General features: G+C 42.8%; 1 protein-coding gene across 1 annotated transcript; it reads right to left on the reverse strand.

The window, feature by feature from the left end:
* Positions 1–3,362: 3,362 nt before the first annotated feature.
* On the reverse strand, positions 3,363–4,280 carry LOC147700764 (olfactory receptor 5V1-like). Its single transcript, XM_086929225.1, has one exon. It carries the CDS (start codon positions 4,278–4,280, stop codon positions 3,363–3,365), a length of 918 nt encoding a protein of 305 aa, XP_086785351.1.
* Positions 4,281–22,856: the final 18,576 nt, after the last annotated feature.

Raw genomic sequence — 22,856 nt, forward strand, 5'->3', positions numbered from 1 at the left:
GGGGGCCATAGTGGAGATTAAGCAAGCTATTGCCCGGAGTTGCAGAGTGTGAACCCGTGATTCGAGCAGGCACCGAAGCGAGAATTATTGAGTCCGTGGACATTTTGGGCTCAAGACCCTGCCGCGTCAGTATTTGAACCCTGGTCCCGGGTCTGACCTCTGCTTCATGGTCTGCCTCTTATAACCATTGAGCCACACTTCTCCATGCCCTGTGGAGAGTAGAATACAGGGCCAGGGCATGCTGCATTAGTATATAAACGTAATGTGCCTCACCTGCCTTACCTGCACTGCATGGTGCGCACAGTGTTCTCTATGTGCAGAATATGCAATATGACGATCTGAGTCGAGTTTGTGAACAATATCACCATCATTTATTACCTCTATGGCCTCTGCATTATGTGTACATTATGATCTGTTCAAAATCAGCATATGGCACCATGTACTCTGTTTCCGGTAGCTTGGTGTAGTGTGTATGTTCCTTCCCTCTCCCACCTCTAGGAGCAATGTGCTCTCCTCATGCTGCAGACGAGTGTGCACTTTTCAATCATACACTAAATATTTTATACTAAACCCTTTTTTTCAATAAGGTCGTTCAATTCCACAGAATCTGACCTCAATTATAGACGAGGTATATACTTCTAACACTTTTTTTGTATTATCACTTTGCAACATGCTGTGCACAAGCCACACTACTCTACAACATAGCAGAACACATTAGAAAAGCCGATAGATCTGACTAAACACTTATAAGGTCCCGAAAGCGAGGCCAATTGGCTTTACCAGTGCTTGTTTAATTAATCATCATTTAGATGTAAACTGCTTCAGTGTTATTTTGGCATGTGAGTCTATCTTCAAATTGGACTGGTTCCATCAAGGAATATTATCAGTATAGGATGCTTCATAGACTGCATTATATTTTTCCTCTCAGTTGGTTTTCGACTAGAGATCCTGTTGCTTACAGTCATCACCTGGAATCTCCTAGGAGTACCAGGTTATTGCACAAAGAAGGAGATCAATAATAAAAGGAGATGGCATTACACTTTTTATCAGGATAAGCCTTACTAGGATCTGCAATATGGACTTCACACAAAACCGAAGAAAACCTTTTAATAGGAACAAAGTTGAGAATGACTATAATAAAACAGGTGGACTTAGAAGAGGGAGACAGAGTTGATTTATTTAGGAAGGACGGCATATATAATTCTAGAAAACATCAATGTATTATGAGTCTGGAAAAAACAAAATACATTATACAAAGGCCATATGGTAATGTAGTCTATGTGCAGATTTCTGTCTCTATTGGCTCACATGTTCATATCTATCCTTTATTAGAAGCTATCCCCCAGATTCATCATGGTCATGTTTTGCGAGTCCTTAATAGCGAATTTTAAGGATTCGCTATTAAAGACTCCCAAAACGGGATGCATGTAGAAATCCCAATATTTTATTTGATTTCTACTGCATCCTTATTTGCGATTCGCTAATTGTGAATCACAAATAAGGAATGGCTTTCCCATTCATTCCTATGGGCCAAAAGGCCCTTAGGAATGAATGGGGAGTCATTCCTTATTTGCGATTCGCAATTAGCGAATCGTAAATAAGGAAGCAATTTCAAGGGTGCCAGGGTGTCCAAAGGACACCCTGTAGCACCCCTGAAATGGTAATGTACACTGATGTTGCGCACACACATGTCCAAAGGACATGTGTGTGGGTAACATACAACTTAGAAAAATGCACTAAAGTGTATTTTTCTAAGTTTTTGCTATTTACCACGTAGTTAGACTTCGCGGTAAATAGTGGCCCCAGATTGCAAATTCGCAATTTTTAAATGGTTCATGAATTGCATTTAAGGAATCTCAAATTGAGATTCCTTAAATGCAATTAATCGCAATTTAGCGATTTCTAGAATTGCGATTTTTAGATTTGGGATGATGAATCCCAAATGCAAAAATAGCACTCGCACTCTCAGAATCTGGCCCTTTGCGAGCCAATTTCCGCTTGATGAGTCTACCTGTATGTCTTGTAAATTAATAGAGATAATCAAAAACATAACATTTAAATTATAAAGAAATTATATTTGCTCTGAACTTAAACAACTAGAAATACCTCTTATCATTACATATTTGTTGTTCTTGACAGATCACATTTTCCGCATTGTTTGACACTTTTAATCTTGTAAAAAATGAAAAATATATTAACAAACGGTGGATAACAGTGTTCAAAATCATTCCTGTAGTGCAAAATATTAATTCCTGAAATGCGATTGCACATGGATTAACATCTGATCTATGTAGAGAGGTAGTTGTCGATCCCAGCTGGGAAGGTAACCACACCTCTAATCTAGGACGTAAAGTCTAATTTCATGTAATACGGTTTGGAAACAATTGGTTGGTTAAGCGATAATCAAATATGGAGGTGCTACTAACTCCAAACACCCACTACCTAAGGTGCTATTTACATAGTATTAGCTACTGTGTACATATTATGAATGAAGAAAGAGTTTGATTCAGCACTCTCGGATAACAGTATGCAAATCCAGTATGTAATGGACAAGTGTAATCAGCACAAATTTTTCAAAGTATTAACTTCTTCAACTGTCGGTTCTCAACAAAAATTTTAGGTAAATACAATTAAACACAAATGATCCATAATGCTGTTGCTAGTTTAGGTTATTGCATTCGATGTTCTCAGCATAACATTTGCCAACACGTGTTTCCTCCAAAACATGAACTTTTTCAAGGCAGTTGACAAGTTATCAGTTTTGACGTTTCTTTTTATGAACAATCAAGTAATCACGATATAAGGAGATGCCGCGAGATGAGTCTCCTATGGAATTCGTATAGGTGTGCAGGGCAACGTCCTCGAATTCATTCAGATCCTCAATCCACTGTCCGCCTCATATCAATCCCTTTGTATTGTAGACTGCGCTCCGGTTTTGTATCGAGTCTAGATGTCCAACTATTAGAGAATGTATTCTCAAACTCATTAGATATCCTTTCCGTCTGTTGTTCAAGGTAACAGACAAAGGACATGCTCCATGCGTAGAAAGTCTCTAATCAGTATCTCACCCTCTGGAAGAAAATTAAGCACTGATGTGCAAGCGATGTATCACAAATATGTAGTAAATCAAGCGCCCGGTCGTCAGTCACCGAGTTGAGGCTCGTGGTGATTAGAGCTGAAATTGTATAACCCTGATAAGCATCCTACTAGAGAAAATATTGTCTTCCAGCCTGACTCCTGTCTGCACGTCCTGCACTGTCTTTGTCTGTGTTCACTGTTCAAATTTTAGCAGCAATGTGCAAAATGGTTTCTATTTGCTTAACAATGTGTTATGTAATTGTGAGCATTGAGCATGTTTTTGTTCAAATACTCTTTCGGTTCCTCAAGGCATTTTTAAACTCTGTGTTTTTCAGGCTATATATCATGGGGTTACAGAGTGGAGGAACTGCAATATAGGACAAGGAGGAAATCTTGTTGACTGAATATGTTGATGTGGGACGCACATAGGTCCCAAAAATAGAACCGTAAAATAAAACAACTACGGTGAGGTGTGACACACATGTGGAAAATGCTTTGTGCCTCCCCCCTTTAGATTTTATATTAATGATAGATGAGATGATTTTAATATATGAAAATATTATTAGATTAAAGGACATTATTACCACTATTGCACCAGCAACATAAGTTAGGGTCTCAAATGAGCCTGTATTGCTGCATGAAATCTTCAGAAGAGCTGTTATATCACAGAAAAAATGGTTGATTGTGTGTGACCCACAGAAGGACAGTTGAGATAGCAACACTGCATGTGGTAATGGAATTATGAAACTTGATACCCATGTTGCGAAACCCAGGTGTGTGCACACAGCCATACTCATGATGGATGTGTAGCGTAAAGGATTGCAGATGGCAACATAACGATCGGAAGCCATTACTGACAGGAGAATATATTCTCCAGTCACCAAGCCCATGAAACAGTACAGCTGCACCAGGCATTGAGTAAAAGAAACCTGCGTGCCTTCCTGAAAAAAGTGGGCCAACATGTATGGGAAAATGACTGTAAGGTAACAGATGTCATTGAAGGACAAATTTGTGAGGAAGAAATACATAGGTGTGTGCAGATGTGAGTTGAAGTAAATAGTTGTCATGATTATAAGGTTTCCTGCCACAGAAAATAGATAAATCAGTACAAATGAAGCAAAAAGAGGAACTTGTAGTTGTGGAAGATCTGAAAATCCTACAATCAGTAAATAGTTTAATGAACTCTGATTTGGTTCTTTCATTTCTCCAGTAATTATAGGTATTTGTCTTTGAAGGCAGCCTGCAAAGAAACATAAACAATGACAATTAAACTGGTGAAGCTTAAGGACAATATGGTGTTTCAAAGGTGTGGCAACAACCCACAAAGGAATATTGAGGGGACTATTCAAAACATGCATTTTGTAGTATGTTTATCAGTACTACAATTTTACTACAAGATACTGTTTACTAACCTTGGAGGAGAGGTCTTTGGCTTAGAGGTGGGTAAAGAACTCTGCTCCTTCAGCAATGTTTGCAGAGTTTTGCCCACTTCGAGTACCATGAAGTTTGGGCAAAACTCCACCAACCACTGCATGGCAGGGTTTTTCTTGCACATGGCTCACCAATGTTAAGTTGGCAAGTGTGAGCTAGAATTTGTGCCTACAGCACCATTTTTGGGCACTAGAATTCCTACCAGAAAGATTTCTCAATGAGGTTAGTCACAGAAGATTGCAACCTTTCATGTTTAGAAAGCTGCCCCTCAAGCCGAAAATCTACATGCCCCAAAGAATAAAGCAGCTCCATCTGGGGCGATGCACAGTGCTGTTGGCACTGATTTTACAATGTGGAACAAGCTACCAGTCACTAAAAATCAACAAGAGCAAATTGGCGTGCCAAACTCTGCTTACTCGCAGAACTCCATGGAATTTCTCAGTTAGTATGCAACTCCACAGAATTCTGCATAGTGAAACTCTGCAAGCTTCGCCAACCCCTACTTTCCCTCCACCTCTCCAATATTTTATGTGTGGGGATTTCTGCCTTGAATGCAGGGATCTGTGAATACCTAGGCCTACATTTCAGAATGTAACAGGCCAGGATAAGTGGCTAGAAAATTGGGACTTACTGTAAAGGGGGTGGAGAGAAAGGAGAGAAAGGAGTGTTTTAGAGAGGGTTAAGGAGAGGTTTAGGAAGGGACATGTACCACCCAACAAATAGTAAACCCATTGGCATTTGAATTTCTGAGGTAACTACAATCAATAAGAACCCAAAACAAACCGAGTAAGGACTGCACCACACATGATCAACTGTTGTTACAGCAACAACCTCCCACAGAAAATAAACGTGGTATGAACTTATCCTTTTAAGCGTGGATGATGCCCACAGTCTCTCCCCAGTGCATCTGAAGGCCATTGGTTGTCATTGGGGAGGGATATAAAGGACCGCTGGTGCTTGCACCGGAAGTTATGCTTTTTTTGCACTTTTTAGCTTAGGGTGCTTGTGAGCCTCCAAGGAGCCCACGCCTGATGTTTTTCTTTCTTTGCTAATCACAATCAACATCTGCGGGGGGTTGATGTAAGTACTGCTAGAGTGAAAGTAAAACAACCCAATAGGCTCAATTTACTTTCACTGAATCAGTGCTCAGGGGCATCCAGAACACTGATTTATTTTGGGGCATTATCACTTGAAAGGGGAGAATCTCCCCTTACAACTGGTGTCTCTACCCAGTGGATTCCTACTTAGGCAATTACCCCAATCTGCCACACAGAGGCAGAAAGTCACTGGATACCAGGGGCATTAAATCACATAGAGATGGGGGATACTCACCATTCCCCTACCTCCAAAAAAAGAGCAACAGTCCTTTTGGCCCGCTAGTGACAGACTGGCAATTTGCCCCAATCTTCCTCCACGGGGGGAGCCCACTAGACACAAGTGAATATTTAATAAAAAACCTCTGGGTGGATTCTGCCCACCATGGGCATGACCATGCTCTCATCACAAAAAGGATTCAAAAGTCTCACTGCACCCCTTGGGGGCAGCTTGGAGGTGTACCCCAATCCATCTCCCAGGGGGGTAAAATGACTACTAGACACCAGGAATTTCACAACGGTGCCAAAGAAGAACAAAAGGATCAGGCGGCCTATTCTGGCATTGAGCCATACCCTTGCCCCAGAAGGGTCACTAATGTCTTTCTGCTTCACTGGATGCAGATAGGTAGTTTGTCCCAATTGGGGAGGTTGCCCTTAATCTAACCCCAAGGCCACTAGACACCAGGGAGTTTGTACTTGGGGCAAAATAAAGAGTTGCAAGCATTTGCACTATGGCAACAGCCACACATACCAGTACCTTGGCTCCCCAGTAGGCAGAATGGGGGTTTGCCCACACTTTTCCCCGAGAGGGCAAAAAGCCCACTGGATGGCAAGAAGAACATTTATTTGATCAAATATTGTGGTGTGTCTGGCCCATCTAGACCTCAGCCTTCAATTTCACCCCAACAGCTTAAAAAGTTTCTTTACCCCTGCAGACTAAAGCATCCAAATCCTAATGGCAAGTGGGAGGACATTTCATTTGTTACAGTGATTTTTTAAATATGGGCCAGGAGAGTGGGGCTAAATCCAAATATTGTACCACTTGCCATGCTGCATGGCTGCACTTTTTGGTATTGAATAGGATGCCACCTAGGTAAACCCATGAGACACAGACATTTCTAAAAAGTAAACATCGATGGAAGTCCAGGATGGTATGCCTTGCATGGATCCTATCACGCTTCTTAGCCACAATGTTCAGCCTAAAGTCACCCATTTTCCTTCCATGTTTGTGATGTAAATTTCTGAAATGCAAAGCGATCCACAAAAGTCCTTCTGCCCAGTGTGTCTCCACGTGTTCTGATAAAAACATTACCCTTCTTGTATTGATGGGCCTAGCGCCTGCATTGGCAATGAGGAGATTAACTGGGCCCAAGCTCGGCCGCCACCTAGAGAAAACTACTAAGCCTATACATTTTGAAAAACTGGATAAATAGGGAAGTCCAGAGTGATATATCTTGCATGGATCTCGTGGCCTTTTCTTACCCACAATGCCATGTAAACCTCAAACTTTGCCTAAAATCACAAATGTTCCTTGGATTTTCGTGACATAAACTTCCTGAATTTGCAGGCATCCAGAAAATTCCTACCACCCAGCATTTCCCCTCTTGTCCCAATAAAAACACCACACCCCTTTATGTGGCTCGGCCTGGTGCTCGCCATAGGGATTTATCAAACCAGAGTCAGTGAGATTCCTATTAATGATCTCCATGAGGACTGTTCCATAGCCTTTATCACAAATCCTTCCTTCCTTATTCCTCCTTCATTTCTCAATCCCTGTTAGTCAGTTTTAGTAGTGTTGGGGACCATGTTTGCAGAGGAACATGAAAGCATTTGCCCTCTCCTATATTCTATGTTTACCTTTTGTATTAGTTTGAACAGCATTACAGTATTTTTAAATATTATTGCGCGGAGATACACCTTCGGGTGTGATTACGGCGCGTTACAAACCTATAAATAAATAAATAAATAAATCAACATGCTTTATTTTTCTAAACCTCTTATATATATTCCTTTTAATGAATAGACTCAGGGCTGTACATTTAGCTCATACAATCATTTAAATTAGCCTTGCTTTTTTCTAAGATGTGTTCAGAATAAAGTTTGCATGGTTAAAACAGAATGCAAATTTTTCACCCTCAGAGCCAAAGAAAAACACCCTGGGCCTCATTTATGAAAAGTGACGCATCGCTGCGTGAAAACAGCGATGCGTCACTTTTCACTGCGCACTCCTTGCGACACCAATGATGCGTCATATTTAATGTATGACGCATCATGTCGCAAGGACTTACAGATACGTCAGTATTTCTGACGCATCTGTAAGCGCAAAAGTGACGCATTGCTGGAGTGTGTCACAAAAGTGACACAACTCCAGCAATGCGTCCTTTCACATGGGGAAAGCCCATGTGAAAGGGCTTGCGTCAATCTTACGCCTGCTGTGAGGCAGGCGCAAGCTTTTGACGCAACAGCATCCTAAAAGTGATGCAGTGAAATCTCATAGATTTCACTGCGTCACTATTACGAGGCTTTTTGCGGGGCATATATTATACCTGACGCAGGCATAATGTGGCGCAGGGGTTTAAAAAGTGACGCATCTACCTAGATGCGTTACTTTTTAAATATGGCGCAACAAGGCGCATTTTGTACGCTGCTGGTGCGTCACAAAAAGTGACGCACCGGCGGCGCAAAACTGACGCAAGGCCTCATAAATAAGGGCCCCTGTGAGTACCATGCAAATAATGGTTAGTTCCCACAGAATGGCATATAACCTTTTGCACCCCTTTTTAGGGTTAAATTATGCATGGATTCCTCAATTTCACTTTTGTTAACACAAAATATACCTCTGAATTTGTAGTAAATGGCTGCAGTAGGGCTTGTGTGTGGCAGGGTAGTGGTGAAGAAAGGGTATTTATCGGCACGGGAGGCCGAAGACAGGTAAGAGGGAGCCATTCATCCTCCCTTCTGCCAGGACTGAAATGTACAGCATCCATACTATATGTTAAGTTGTTTTCAAACGTTTCAAGTCCTATGGATTTTCAAGCAGGAGGACAAGACACAGCATTGCACAGCAGACATTGTGATTTCACTGTGATACTTATGCATGTGTTTGGGGCTTGCACAGAAAGGGATGTTGCAGATTGTTTTATGATTACATGATGACACAGACCACAGCTCTAAAGAAGAATCATTGTTTTTCATGTTAAGAAACACTAAATATCACCTGAGAGCTATGAAATGAAATGCAGTGCAGGAATAACTGAATGGAGAGTAAAGAGGATTGACAAGATGAGAGAAGCAAACAGAGAAAGCAATTCAGAAAAGTAAGCCCTTCTAAGGGAAGATGTATTGGGAAGGATGGAAATACTGAAATGCTGAGAGGAAGGTAGAATAGAATAGGACATTGTTGATATAGGACTCCACCAGCACACACCATTATCATCATGGCCTTCATTTTCTTATCCCCAACGCAGGAGCCAACTCAGGTGCCAGCAGGTGAATGATGTTGTCTAGGCCCTGCACTCTGCATATGAAGCCATTCCTGGGCTTTTGTAGCTTTATTGGACATTAGATGTCAAACCTACTCAGAATTTATTTAGCGCAAACATGACCCGTCAGGATATCAGAGTGCGGTACAGAGAAGCACAGACACAATGTAGATATATGAGAATAAACAAACAGAAAATGTGTTAAAGAGCATCCAGATACACAGTGATATTAAATATTCAAAATGCAAATTCAATGGGAGAACCAGGAAAAAAACAAAAAATGATAATCAATTTGAGTGTAAACAGGCCTATTGTTGCAGGCAACTGTCCAGGGGCAGCCATTTGACTTCCTTTTTGAATGAGTAGATTGAAGGGTTGGATTTCAGGAGCGAGAGAGCCCCCATGCATCAAGGGTTTTTGCATTCGCAAACGGTGCGAATCGCAAAAATCGGCAGTTTGCGAATGCAAATCCCGTTTTTGGGATGCATTAAGGTTTGTGCTTTTTTCGCAATTTAAGAAATCGCAATTTATTTGCGATTTCTTAAATTGCGATAGCATTTAAGAAATCGCAATTTTGCGATTTCTTAAATGCTAGGCATGATTATTTTGAAATTGTGAATTCGCAATTTGGAAGGGGTAAATTAGCATGAAGTTGAACTTCATGCTTATTTACCGAAAACTTTCAAACATGCATATTTGAAAGTTTTAATTTGCACTTAAAGTTAAATTTCAGGGGTGCAGGGAGGGGTTCTTTGGACCCCCCCCTGCACCCTTGAAATTACATTTACATTTTGTGATACGCTAAATGAAATTCGCAAAATGTGAATGCCTTTCCATTCATGCCCATAGGAATCAATGGGAAGGGTTTCCTTATTTGCGATTTGCAAAATTGGGAATCGCAAATAAGGAAAAATAAGGAATCGCAAATCAAAATGCGAATTTTTAATGCATAGGTATTTGTGATTTCTAAATTGCGATTCCTTAATTTTCGCAATTTAGGAATCGCAAATACCAACAATGATGCAAGTGGCCGCATATTCTCAGGGAAAGACCAGAAAAGACCTGACTATACGTTCTCTTCTTTTAGAATTTTTGGCCCACATGCATCAATGTCAATTGCATACGCAAACGGCGCGAAACGCAATTTTCGGCCGTTTTGCGAATGCAATTGACTAACTTGGAATGCATCATGCATTTTGCAGTTTTAGGAATCACAACCATGTTGCGATTTCTAAAATTGTGATTGCATTTAAGCAATCGCAATTTCAGATTTCTTAAATGCAATGCATGATTATTTTTAAATTGCGAATTCGCACTTTGGAAGGGGTAAATTAGCATGAAGTTGAACTTCATGCTAATTTACCGAAAACTTTCAAACATGCACTATTTGCATATTTGAAAGTTTTAATTTACACACACACACGTCCTTGGTTCATGTGTGTGTGTAAATTGTACTTAAATTTAAATTTTAGGGGTGCAGGGAGGGGTTCTTTGGACCTCCCCCTTCACCCTTGAAATTGCATTCACATTTTGCGAATCGCAATTTGAAATTCGCAAAATGTGAATGCCTTCCCATTCATTCCTATGGGCCTTTTGGCCCATAGGAATCAATGGGAAGGGTTTTCCTTAATTGCGATTCACAAATTGTGAATCGCAATTAAGAAAAAATACAGAATCACAAAACATATTGCGATTTTTTAATGCATAGCATTTTGTGATTCCTTAATTGTGATTCCTTAATTTTCGCAATTAAGAAATCGCAAAATGTTACAATGATGCATCTGGGCCATTTGTGATTTCAACAGAAAAGTGTTAGAACTTCTTAGGGCACGATTCTTAACAGATAGTTCAGGTTTTTTCACTAGGTAAACAGGAGTGAACAAACGAAGTGCTTTGTGCATCACGCAGGCTATCTTGAAGCAAGTCCTCGCTTGCTTTGAGTTGTATTAAATCTGGAGTTATGTGATTGTGTTTTCTTGATCAAGTGATGAGTCTGGCAGCAGAGTTCAATCTAGCCCTGAGAAGGGGCAGTCTTACTTTGGGCAGCCCTGCTACGGTCACACTTCTTTAAGCTAATTAGCAGATAACTAGGGATGGGACTGCAAGGTTCATGTCATCAGGAGTAGGGACCCTTTTATTTTTGTCAAAGTCTCTAGATAGTGATTGGTTCCTCTTGTGGTTGCACTGCAGTGGTGTTGCAATTATCAGATACTTGTTGAGAGTTATGCCTAATGACCAAGTGGAGTCAACAAAATGTGGAGCGCAGTGGAAAACAGTTAGTTGTTTGAGCCAGAGTTGATTGAGGTAGAGTGATTGTGGGTGGCAATCAGGTGAAATACCTTCTTGAGTGTATTTAGCGTAAGATGGTTGCAGGTTAACCATTGTTGAGTTTTCAGCAGGGCCCAGTTAGGAATTTTGATATCATCGGGTGATGAAATGTTCATGTACAATTGCATATCATCAGCTTATATGTGATAGTAGATGTTTGAACGGGTCAAAATTTGGATGAGATATTCCCTGAACAAGTTGAAACGTATGGGAGAGAGTGTGGATCCTTGAGGCACTCCAATTGAGACCAGTGTCCTGTTAGAGAGGGATTGCTTGACTTTGTTTCTTTCTGTTCTCTAATGCAGAAATGATACAAACCAGCTTAAAACTGGACCTGATAACCCCATCCTTTTTCAAGAAGATCAATCATGTTGTCGTGTTTGACTGTATTATATATAGAGGAGAGATTGAGAAGTGTAAGCAGACATTGTTCATTCTGATCAAGTATTCTCAGAGCGTCATCAGCAATGTGTGTTAGAGCAGTTTCTGTTCTGTGACCTGATCTAAAACCCAATTGGAATTGGTCAAGGAACCGCAATTGTTCAATGTGGTTACAAAGTTGTATGCGTGTGCACTTCTCAAGTAGGTTAACTAGAGCCATGATGTTAGTAATTGGACGGAAGTTGTTACGATCAGATAAGTCTGTATCTATTTTCTTTGGAATAGAGGTCCTATCTTAAGATAAACAGGAAACATGCCCTGCATGAGGGATCCATGTACAATCTTAGACAAGAGAATGGAAGATCAAAGGGGGTCATTGGGATGGCGGGCGGACTCGAGTGCGCCCGCCATCCTAGAAGTAACAGGACCGCCAGCCTGTAAGGGGGCAAAACCGCACTCCAAATCAGGATGCAACCACAACCGTGGCGGCTGCATACAGCTTTTTAACATTGCGGACGGTGCTGCAGGCTGCAGCACTACTGCGGTGTTGAAAAACGCATGATGTGCATTTACATGCACAACGTGGCACGCACCACTCGGTGCCTGCCATTTTTTGTATGGAAATGCTTGGTATCTCCCAGTGCAGCGACACCCCCCCAACAAGGGGGCCTGCAACAGGCCCCCCAAACCCAATCCCCACCAGCCTCATGGAAAGGCGCCTCCCACACACATCCTTATATGGTCGACGGTGCCTCCTAGGCACCGCCACCATATTAGTGGCCCTGCTCTGCCTGCAAAGCAATCAGCGGGATTGCCACCGGCGGTAAAGTGGCAAACAGACTTTGCATCCGCCGCAATAACCACCGCCCTTACGCCACCCTCTTCAGTAAAGAAGCATAGATTTGATGTGGGATTTGGTAACCACAACTTCTTGGTGTGACTTGGGGACAGGTAATAAATTAGTTGTATTTATAGTTCTAAGATTGAGACTAGGGGCCTTATTATCAAGAACAGCCATAACATTATCGCCGCTTTAGCAACAAGAAACTGCTAAAGCAGCGATAAGGGGCTTGATAATATGCCCTAGAGAATTCCAATAGAAGCCCAGGTTTGTGGTTCTTCACAACAGAACCTGGGCTTCTATTGGAATTCTCTAGGGCATATTATCATGCACTTTATCAAAGCTTTAGCAGCAGTGTTCTGCCGCTAAAGTGGCGATTGTTCTTGATAATATGGCACCTGTTTGTCTAAACGGGTTGGAAGGAATGGTTTGGATATTGGAAAGTGTAGGTGATGAGTCATTAAGAGAGGAGTTCTATACTATACCAGGACCCGCACAGTTTGTTGGTGCAATTTGTTACTGAGATGGAGGAAATGAGAGTGATGTACAAAGGCACATACCATGATGTTGGCAAGATACATTTGGAGGTGTGAGGCATCTACACCAAGCTTGCGGGTCTACGTCCTGAGGTGGCTGGGGTCCACATTGAGCTAACCAGCCTCCATTCCCAGGTGGCTTCTCTGGTAGAGGTCCTGCAGGACATTAACACCACCCCCTGCAGGGCTGTTCCTCTGTCATCTTCCCCTCCCTGTGCACCTAGTTAATCCCCAGCATCAACATCTTCTGCAGCCACAGGGAGGGAGGCCCTGACAGAGGAGGATACTCATGCAAGACAGCATGCCCAGCAGCACAAGATCCTCCCTCTCTAGGAAAGTTGGGACATCCGTGTAAGGCTTCAGGAGGGAAGGATGTCAAGAAAAACATCACAGCCAACAACAGAGGTTGTTTCTGGACTACAGTCCCATATCTGATGAGAGCAGTATGTTGGACTTTGGAGTTCAGAAATAATGGATTCATCATGATCGAATGTCTCACTTTGTTTTAATTTTTTCACTCATAAGAATTCAGTACGGTCTGTTATTTCAATAAAAAACTCCCATCACCTAAGTATTGTCTCTTGGTGTCATTGTCACATATGACTATGTGAAAGTACAACTATGGTATCCCCAATTAGGGACACATGGACGCATGGATATGCTGTATATTTAAAAAATGAACAAAACTGGAACACTACCATCATACAAAAAGGGAACATACAAGTGTCTGGGCTTACAACATCAATATACATTGGTCAATTCAAAGGCAGATGCATATAACAAAAATACATGGCTTAGTGATCCAGGGTCAATGATCACATCATCTCCTGCAGACTTACACAGACTGGTAGAAAGGGATACATCTGACAACATCTCACACAAATGACGTCTACATCATCAGCCTAAGGCATGCTGACGACCTCAAAAAAGGACTACATCAGATTAATTTCATACACAGACACGTGTTAGTACCACTGTTTCTGACCACAGGGTATTTTTAATCAAATGTAGCAAGCATCTAGTGGAATGTCACAAACTACTGTCAGTGATTGGCTCCAACCACTTTGAGCCAAAAATAACAAACAAAGCAACACCTACATCAATTTTTTACACAATGAGGAATCAGACAGTGTGATGGTAGGATATTATGATCTGGCCACAACACTGCTGTTTGTAGGATCAAATGACAGCACACATATTGCATTAGGACCAACGCACAACGCGAAATAAGTCCAATGGAGGCCAGGTAACTTTCATCCTATTGCTGTGTAAGCTGTTTTTGTACCAGCTTTGCACATCAAAACTCTGTGACACACATTCCCAGGAACAATCCTTCTCCACTTAGTACAGCTGAACAGCAATGTATACCTGCCAATGTCACAACTCTGACATTTCCAAATAAAGATGACATGGTGGAGATGCCTATAATAAGTCAACACTGAGGGATTAGCTCTGCAAAAATGCATAGGGCACAGATCACATTGTCAAGTTCTCTAGAACACATTCCTCAACAACATTAACAACTGAACAATGCAACACTACCAAAACATACATCTTTCCCAATATGTTTCCAGACCTACATAGTCCCAGAAACTAGCTTCAAAATCATCTTCAGAACTCAACTACAAGATTGCCTAGATTGTTTGTTCATCACATCTCACACCATACTTAGACTCAGGAGAAGTAGGTCTGTATGAAATCCTGATGCACATCTGCTCCATCCTCTTCATCACTATCATCATTTTCATTTGGTATTTCAAGGTCCCCACCATATGGGTGTTCTTGGCCTGCATCCTTCACGATGTAAGGGATGGATGTATGACATTACAATGCATGCTTTTACCACACATGCCTTTAAAACACGGTTTTTACAACGAACACCTTTACAACGCATAGCGCTTTGGGGTGCTGGATAGTGAATAGTTTAATTTAATAGTCCAACTCCAGTCCCCGTGGACACTAGGGAAGGTGTTGGATAGTAAATTAAACTTATTCCCTATCCTAGAGCGCCCCCCAGCGCAATGCGTTGTAATGGTTTGCGTTGTAAAAGTTGCGTGGTAAAGGCACTGCGTGGTAAAAGTTGCATTGTAAAGGATGTTTCCCGTAAGGGATGTTCCCTCACAGGGCAATGTTGCGTATGATGCAGCAGGCCACAGGCATCTGAATCTGGCATTCAGGATCTCAAAAGTCCGCTCCACTTGCCGCCGTATTTTTCCATGGCCTCATTGAGGTGGCGTGGTAGGATTCCTCAGCGGGATAACAACCATGGCTGGTTGGGATATGCTGAGCCTCATAGATGGGAGGTAGATAGAAGTGCAGCATGTAAGAAACAAAATCAGATCCTACTTCCTGACTTTCTCCAAAACAGAGCTTAAATACATAGCACTTGCCAAACAGCCTGGTCCTTTCCAGAAGAAGTTGAGACATCAGCTGTTTTAGGGTGTTGTTCCACAGTACAATGCCATCATGTGGAGGTCCTTGAAACCAAGCACATCTTTTAAAGATGTACAAATCCCATCCCAGACAACTTGCTTGTTGAAATAATGAAAGTGTTTCCTGTTACAGTAGACATGCTCTCTGTCATGTAGTGGCACTAAGCCAATATGGGTGCTTGTTACATGTGACCTAAACCACAGAATTCTGCCTTTGCAGTAGCTAAAGCCTGACGTCTGGGGAACTGGTAATTGGTGCCCATGTTTTTCAACACTGCTGTAAGCACCTGTGTGTGGACAAGACTGAACATCGGTTGTGACATTCCACATGAAAGAGCAACATAAATTGAAATGAGCCTGTGACCAGAAAATACACAACAGACATGAGTTTAACTAGTGCTGGTGTTGAGTTAGGGTTTTTGAGTTGAGGTAGGATGTCAGGCTCCAACTAATGACTGATATTGAGGATTGTTTAACAATTCAAACTGAACCTCTTGTTTATGGGACGCTCTAGCATGGTGTGTGGGTCTGGCAATGGGCAGAACAGTGGAAACTGGCGTCTCCTGCCTCTGCCAGGAAACCTATGTGAGAAGTAAACGTAGCATGAATATTGTTCCCTGTTTGAAAATGTACATATATGTGACATGTAAGGCCAAATTCATGCATTTGTACATTTGTGCATCAAGAAGCACTACACATGTGACTTCATGAGTGTACAATCTGACTTGTCCACTAGTTTTCCACACACAGGGCTGTGCACACCATCAAATCAAAGTAGAGAAACAACTCTAGAGAAATGAATCTATGACATGTATAATCTGATAACGGGCTGCACATAGCGCAGCACACATTTCACATATGTGCACGGTAATGCACTACACAGATGACGTGTTGTAAAGTACATGAAATGGAACGTAACCTTTTCAATTCTCAAGCACTGAGCACTTGTGCTGGTGGTGCACTTCGGCGTGCCAACTGCAGGTTCTGCAAATGTGACAATACCATTTTCAACACTGTAAACAGACAGCGACCATGGCGGATGCCTGATCTTGCCTATAGGACAAATAGAGGGATCTTTTGGTGGCAGTCGTTGTACTTACGTTAGATGGTTACTTGCACCATTTACTCTGCCATAGGCTAACGTTGTGGAATGTGAATGTGACAGGCCAATGGCTATGTGACTCTATGCATATAACAGCGTAAATGACATAGATGTACGTTGCAGTTTAAAAAATAACTTACTCTCTTACTGACACTGCTGCCATTAACACTTCCTCACCGTCAGCTGCTGTGTACCACCTCCGGGAGCAACCATGCCAGGCCAAGCACCACACCAGAAGAACTGGAGATGCTGATTGGAGAGGCCATTGCCAATATATGGCCAGCTTTATGGCTCACCAGAGGAGCGGGTACGTTTTGCATGATGCATGAAAGATACTGATATGTCAACCTTAACATGTCCATCTTAGACTATACGCCCATGAGTTCCAGATTGAAAGCACAGACACATTTTCAAGGATGGATTCCCAATATTTAGGTCTGAGCTGTGGTGGGGCATGATGCTCTGTACATTGGCTGCAAACACTATCCATAATTATGTTGGAGTCGTACTACATCAAACACATGTGCCATGCGCAAACAACTGCATGCAGAGCGCAATGTGGGCTAAAATAGGCTTCACATGGAGATAATATTCAATTTGACGAGGAGGCAACAGAACAGCAAGGAGGCAACAGAACAGCATCTGGGAAATCTAATTTACTCCACTTCCTCTTCTTCTGCTTAATTCCTCCTTGCCACGGAGTCACCGGGCCACTTTTTTTCTTCTGTGTTCCATTTGTTCCATTCTGCTCACTTGAAATGAGATCAGGCAAGTTGAGGTCCACAGCTTCACTAAAGAAAAGGAGAGGGAACACAGAGATGCCAACTGCTGCCCCTGACAAAATCGTAAACCTGTCGTTGAATGACCCTGGAATTACTACGGACTGTATGTCCCAACTTCCTCTGTGGGGATCTGACGGGATGGCCCGAAAATCCTTCAGTAACCAACCAAAAATTACATCAAAATTTTCTTTTCTGAAAGATCCAGGGTCGGCTGTCTTTTCAAGCAACACGAACATTGTGGGCTTACCAAATCCCTTGAGCCCTATAGTGAATATCATCAACAAAAGCGCTGGGGGAAACAAGGTTCCTGTCACATCCTTGGGAAGTCCATCAATCAAGCCCACCTCAATCCACCTAGAACAAGGACGCGATTCCATCTCCACTTTTGCCATCCATTCAAACCATATTCTCAACAAAAAGGTCCATCCACTTGACTCAGATGGAGGGATAATTAGCAATTCAGTACCAACAATCCCTGCCTCTCATGTTGTCAGTTACACTACATTGAGCAGTCAAAATGTCAAATCTGTAACGCCTCCAAAAAAGGTCAGTGTAACGCCTATGAAGGAAAAAGAAGCCAGTTTCAGCATATTGAGTAGTCAAAATGTTCAACCTGCCCTCCCTCCTAAAAAAGACAGTGAAACGAAAACGGAGGAGGACAGAGTTGACATCTCTCCTCTCCTTGAAGCCGACGCAGTCGTGACAGACCTCTCCTATTTGGAGTCAAAGGAATGGGAAAAAATGCTGTTTTCATACGGTAACACCAACCCTGGATACTCTAGGCCATCTTCCTCACCAAACGAGGAGAAAAAGGAGGATTTTACGCAAGAGAAGGCTTGGGTCATAGCCTTAGACATTCTTCAAAGGTCAGCTGGCGCAATGACCTATCAAGCTAACAAAATGGACATACAAATTAGCCTTCTGAACACACTGGCTGTGTACGTAGTCAAAATAGACGACAAGATCACAAATTTAAACAGCTTGATTAGACGGGCCCAAGCAGCTGCGGATAGGCCGCAACAAGGATGCGATTGTACTCCAATAGTCGAGAAACTTAGTACACTTCCTGGGATGATGGAAAAACTCCTGGCAGACCTAAAAGAAATCACAACCCCAAAGTCCTTCCATGAAAATGGTAGTGTTGGAGACTCAGGCGTGGTTCACAAAGTAGAAATGGCAGCAAACTCGGGGCAACAAGGGGATATGGAAACAAACTCCTCGTCACCCCGGACACATTAGCGTTCACTCGTCATATGAGCAAACTACCACAACCCCTATCCACAGGCAGAGCAAATTCCACTCTTCCATCCGTAACTAATCAAGATATGGAAGCTCTTGCAGGAAAGGGGAAAAGACAAAGGAAGCGAAAAGGACGCAATAAGATGGGAAGGTGCAAACAAGATCTTAGCCTCTATCCGGTGTTTAACACTCTCAGACGACCGGAAGTTACAGAGTGCACTGATCCAAAAAGTACAGACGAGCAAAGTTCTATATCAGAAGAACAACCAATTTTGCAGGGAAGGAAAAAAAGGAAGAGCGGCACTCCTCCCTCACCATCAGAAAAAGAAGCAGCAAGTGCTCCTTTAGGAAAAACCGCACACAGCGGGTTAATGGAGCAAAACACAACCACGAACAAGACCTTGTCAGACAAACCTCCCCCGCATAATGCACAGGTGCAGGGCCAAAATTCCAGCCAACTCCTCAATCCACCTGGAAGTATGACGACGTTAAACCAAGCACCCACCAACAGTCTTGCCAAACATCATCCAGGTTCATCCCCGGAGTATGAGAAAGGAGCCGCAGCTCAGACAACCCGAGGAAAAAAGCAAAAGTGTCTCAGCGAACAGATCGAGGGCTTTTCCACATCCATACACAAATTAACAAATGCTCAACTGATGGGCCCTCTGATAAAATTAGACCAAATGCCTTGTGCCCAAATACCAGAGCTAAATCCTGGGCCGTCTAGGGCCTCCCTTAGCGGCGATCTAACTTCCATACTCTTTTACCCGGAGTATAAGTCTAAAGGAAGCCACGATATCTTGAATCGCGGGAACATCATAAAGCTGATACAAGCAATAGGCCTGTCAAACACCATTACCTCGGAAGACATCACATCAGTAGAATTTATTCCACCATGCCACGACCAAATAAATGAAACCACGAAGGTCACCTGGAGATCGGAAGAGGCAAGGAATAACATCTTAGGGCACATAGAAACTTTTAAACAGTGGGGCATACTCATACAACCGGGAAAGGAAGTGGCCTACCCTCATGCCCTGCATGCAAGCCGTCACACCGAGCGTACGCGAGTCGAAAGGGGAGCAGTATATTCAGTCCTTAGGGGTGCTTGCAATAAAACACCGATTTGTGACCATAAAGGCAGGAAACCAAGAGACAACAGGATCCCATCCAACAGGGATCGGGACGAGGGCGGATCATGGTCATGGTTGGCAGGCACCCTCAACACTACTCGGCTCCTACGCTGACAGCTCAACAGTGAAAGGAGCGCGACTATGTGTCCCCTAAAGATTTGCTCGTGGAACATAAACGGTTTAAACAACAAAATGGAGGACCAAGCGATAATCTCCTATCTTCGAAAATTCGACATATTATTACTACAAGAGACATGGCGATCTGAACCGCAGCACATAGAAGGCTTTAAAACTCATCACACTCCAGCCCAAAAATTGAAATCTTCGGGTAGAGGCAGTGACGGCCTGGGGATCTACATTTCAATCGACAACGCAATTGCCTCATGGGAGTTAACGAGTTCATCACACTCCCTCCAATCCGTGGGCATTTCCTACACCGTCAACAAAGGCAAGCGCAGGTCTCTCGTCCTAATGAATGCCTATGTCCGCCCAAATTCGACATCAAGGCAATCTTTCACTGAAGAGGTAATAGCAACAATACTAACAGTGAAAACTGGATCCCCCAATCCAGAAATAATACTATCAGGGGATTTCAACATGTGGCTAATGTCTGATTTACATAAAAACGAAGTAACCAAATCACACGAAAGCAATTGGGTCATACCACCGCAGGACCACCCAGGATGGAACAAGGACGACCTGAGGGGCCGCTCTCTACAAAGCAACCTTGAGAATCTGGGTCTTAGAGCCCTAAATGGGCGCTTTCCTCAAGACAAGCCACCTTGCTTCTCCTACGTATCGAAGACCGGTGCCTCGCTAATTGATTACACCTTTGTTAGCCTGTCACTTCTTCATGAAATAGCAGGGTTCAGTTTTGGAAGCAGAACGGAAAGCGATCACCGGCCTCAAGAAATAACGCTTATCTCCGGACTAACCCAACATGAAGAGGAAAGGGCACTGCCATCCGATAGGTATACGATCAACCTTAAACAAATTAAGTGCTCCTTCAGCAACTTCCAACAAATAGCAACTGAGGCCAAACAAATTATCGAGAGCACTAGCAGAAACACCATCGACCATATTGCAAACTGGTCAAATTTTGCAATTGAACTGATCAATAGACACGCCAAACCGATAAGACATGCCAACCCGAATGGGCAAAAGCTGACGCCTTGTAGGAATCTCGGCATACAATCTGCAACAAGAACCATGAATCGGTTATGGCGGGCTTTAAAAACAAATCCAAAAGACCCGCTAATAATAGAACAATGGAGAGAGGCCCGCAGCTACTTGAAGAAGGCAAAAATAGAACAACGTAGAATTCATTGGAACTCCTTCTGGGTCAGACTACAAGACGACATCAAATCAAATAACTCTGCAAGGTTCTGGTGCACTATCAACAGCCTATCTGGGCGTGCTCAAAAAGTCGCGTCGTCAACCATCTTGGAGTCCGAGTGGGTCGACTTCCTAAATACTCATTTTAATGAACGAAAAGATATAACCTTTTATCAGAATTCCATCGCTGAAGGCACTAAAGTATGGCCTACTGATCAGGAATCCAAATTGCTTACAATGGAGTTATCCCTCAATTCAGATCAAAACATTGAAAGAACAACACAGGGTCCCAGGAACCGAAATGGGAAAGAACCAAGTATTATCCAGAAGGACCAAATCGAAAAACTAATCAAAAAGGGTCGCAAAGATGGGGCGCCAGGCCCAGGCGGAATTCCTCAGGCTGTGTTTAAGGAGGACGTTAATTTCTGGGCCTCGAAGTTAGCCACCCTTTTTAACACCATCCTACATAACAACATCATTCCGCCCTCTTGGCAGGGGTCAATTCTTGCGCCAATTTTCAAAGGCGGGGATAAAACATCACCTGGGAATTACCGCCTCATAGCCCTCATAGACAATGAGGCAAAGTACTTTGCCGGATTGTTGCTGAATTCACTTAGAGCATGGGCAGAAGACCACTTAGTAAGTCCTCCAAATCAAACCGGCTTTACAAGCAATACTGGCACCTCTGTCAATCTAATGACCCTCTCCTGTTTGATTGACCAGGCGGAGGCCAGTTCCAGCTCACTCTATATGGGATTCATCGACTATAAAGCCGCTTTTGACAACGTGAATAGGGGAATGCTTTGGCAGAAGCTCTCCAGGTTAAACGTCCCAGAAGACATTTTAAGAGCCATACAGCTTCTGCATCAGGACACATGGGTGAGGATCAAGATTGGGGACGGCTCTAGGTTATCACGCCCAATTCTGACAACAAAAGGCCTAAAACAAGGATGTGTTTTGGCCCCCACCCTTTTCAATTTGTTCCTATCAGACCTTCCTGAAGCCTTAAATAAGGTAAATTCCCACGCTCCTAAAGCAGCTGGCTTTGTTTTGTCAAACCTGCTATATGCCGACGATGTGGTCCTCCTTAGTAAAACAAAGATTGGTATGCAAAGACTATTGGACGCAATCTCCGAATATTCAACCAAAAATGAGCTTCAGATCAACAACAAGAAGACAAAAATTTTGGCGGTGCGTCCAGGAAGGGCAAAGAAGCTGGTTTGGGTCCTGAACCGGGAAAGCATAGCTGAATCCAGCTGCCATAAGTACCTTGGCGTCTTTTTTAATAACAACGGCAGATATAAAAACCACCTTGAAGAACAAAAAAAGAAGGGAGCAGCACTTGCTTTCGCAATCAGCACCCTACACAAAAAGCTACTTGGCCCAACATTTGCACCAACAATACAGGTCGCGCAGGCAAAAATCATTCCAACATTAACCTATGGTAGCGAGGTGTTAAAAGGATTGGACAGTGGCAACTTGGATAAAATCATCGCAAAAACTTATAGAATAGTGTTCAAGCTACCAAACCAAACATCACCGGCGCAAATCAGGCTGGAACTGGGCATCTGTAACCAATCATTGGCCAGAGCCAAGAGCTTCTTAATGTGCTGCCACAAATTGAGGTCATCGAAGGAAGGCAGCCTAGGCCAACACCTATGG

The sequence above is a fragment of the Lissotriton vulgaris genome, chromosome 7, assembly GCF_964263255.1.
Source record: "Lissotriton vulgaris chromosome 7, aLisVul1.2, whole genome shotgun sequence".
Classification (NCBI taxonomy): domain Eukaryota; kingdom Metazoa; phylum Chordata; class Amphibia; order Caudata; family Salamandridae; genus Lissotriton; species Lissotriton vulgaris.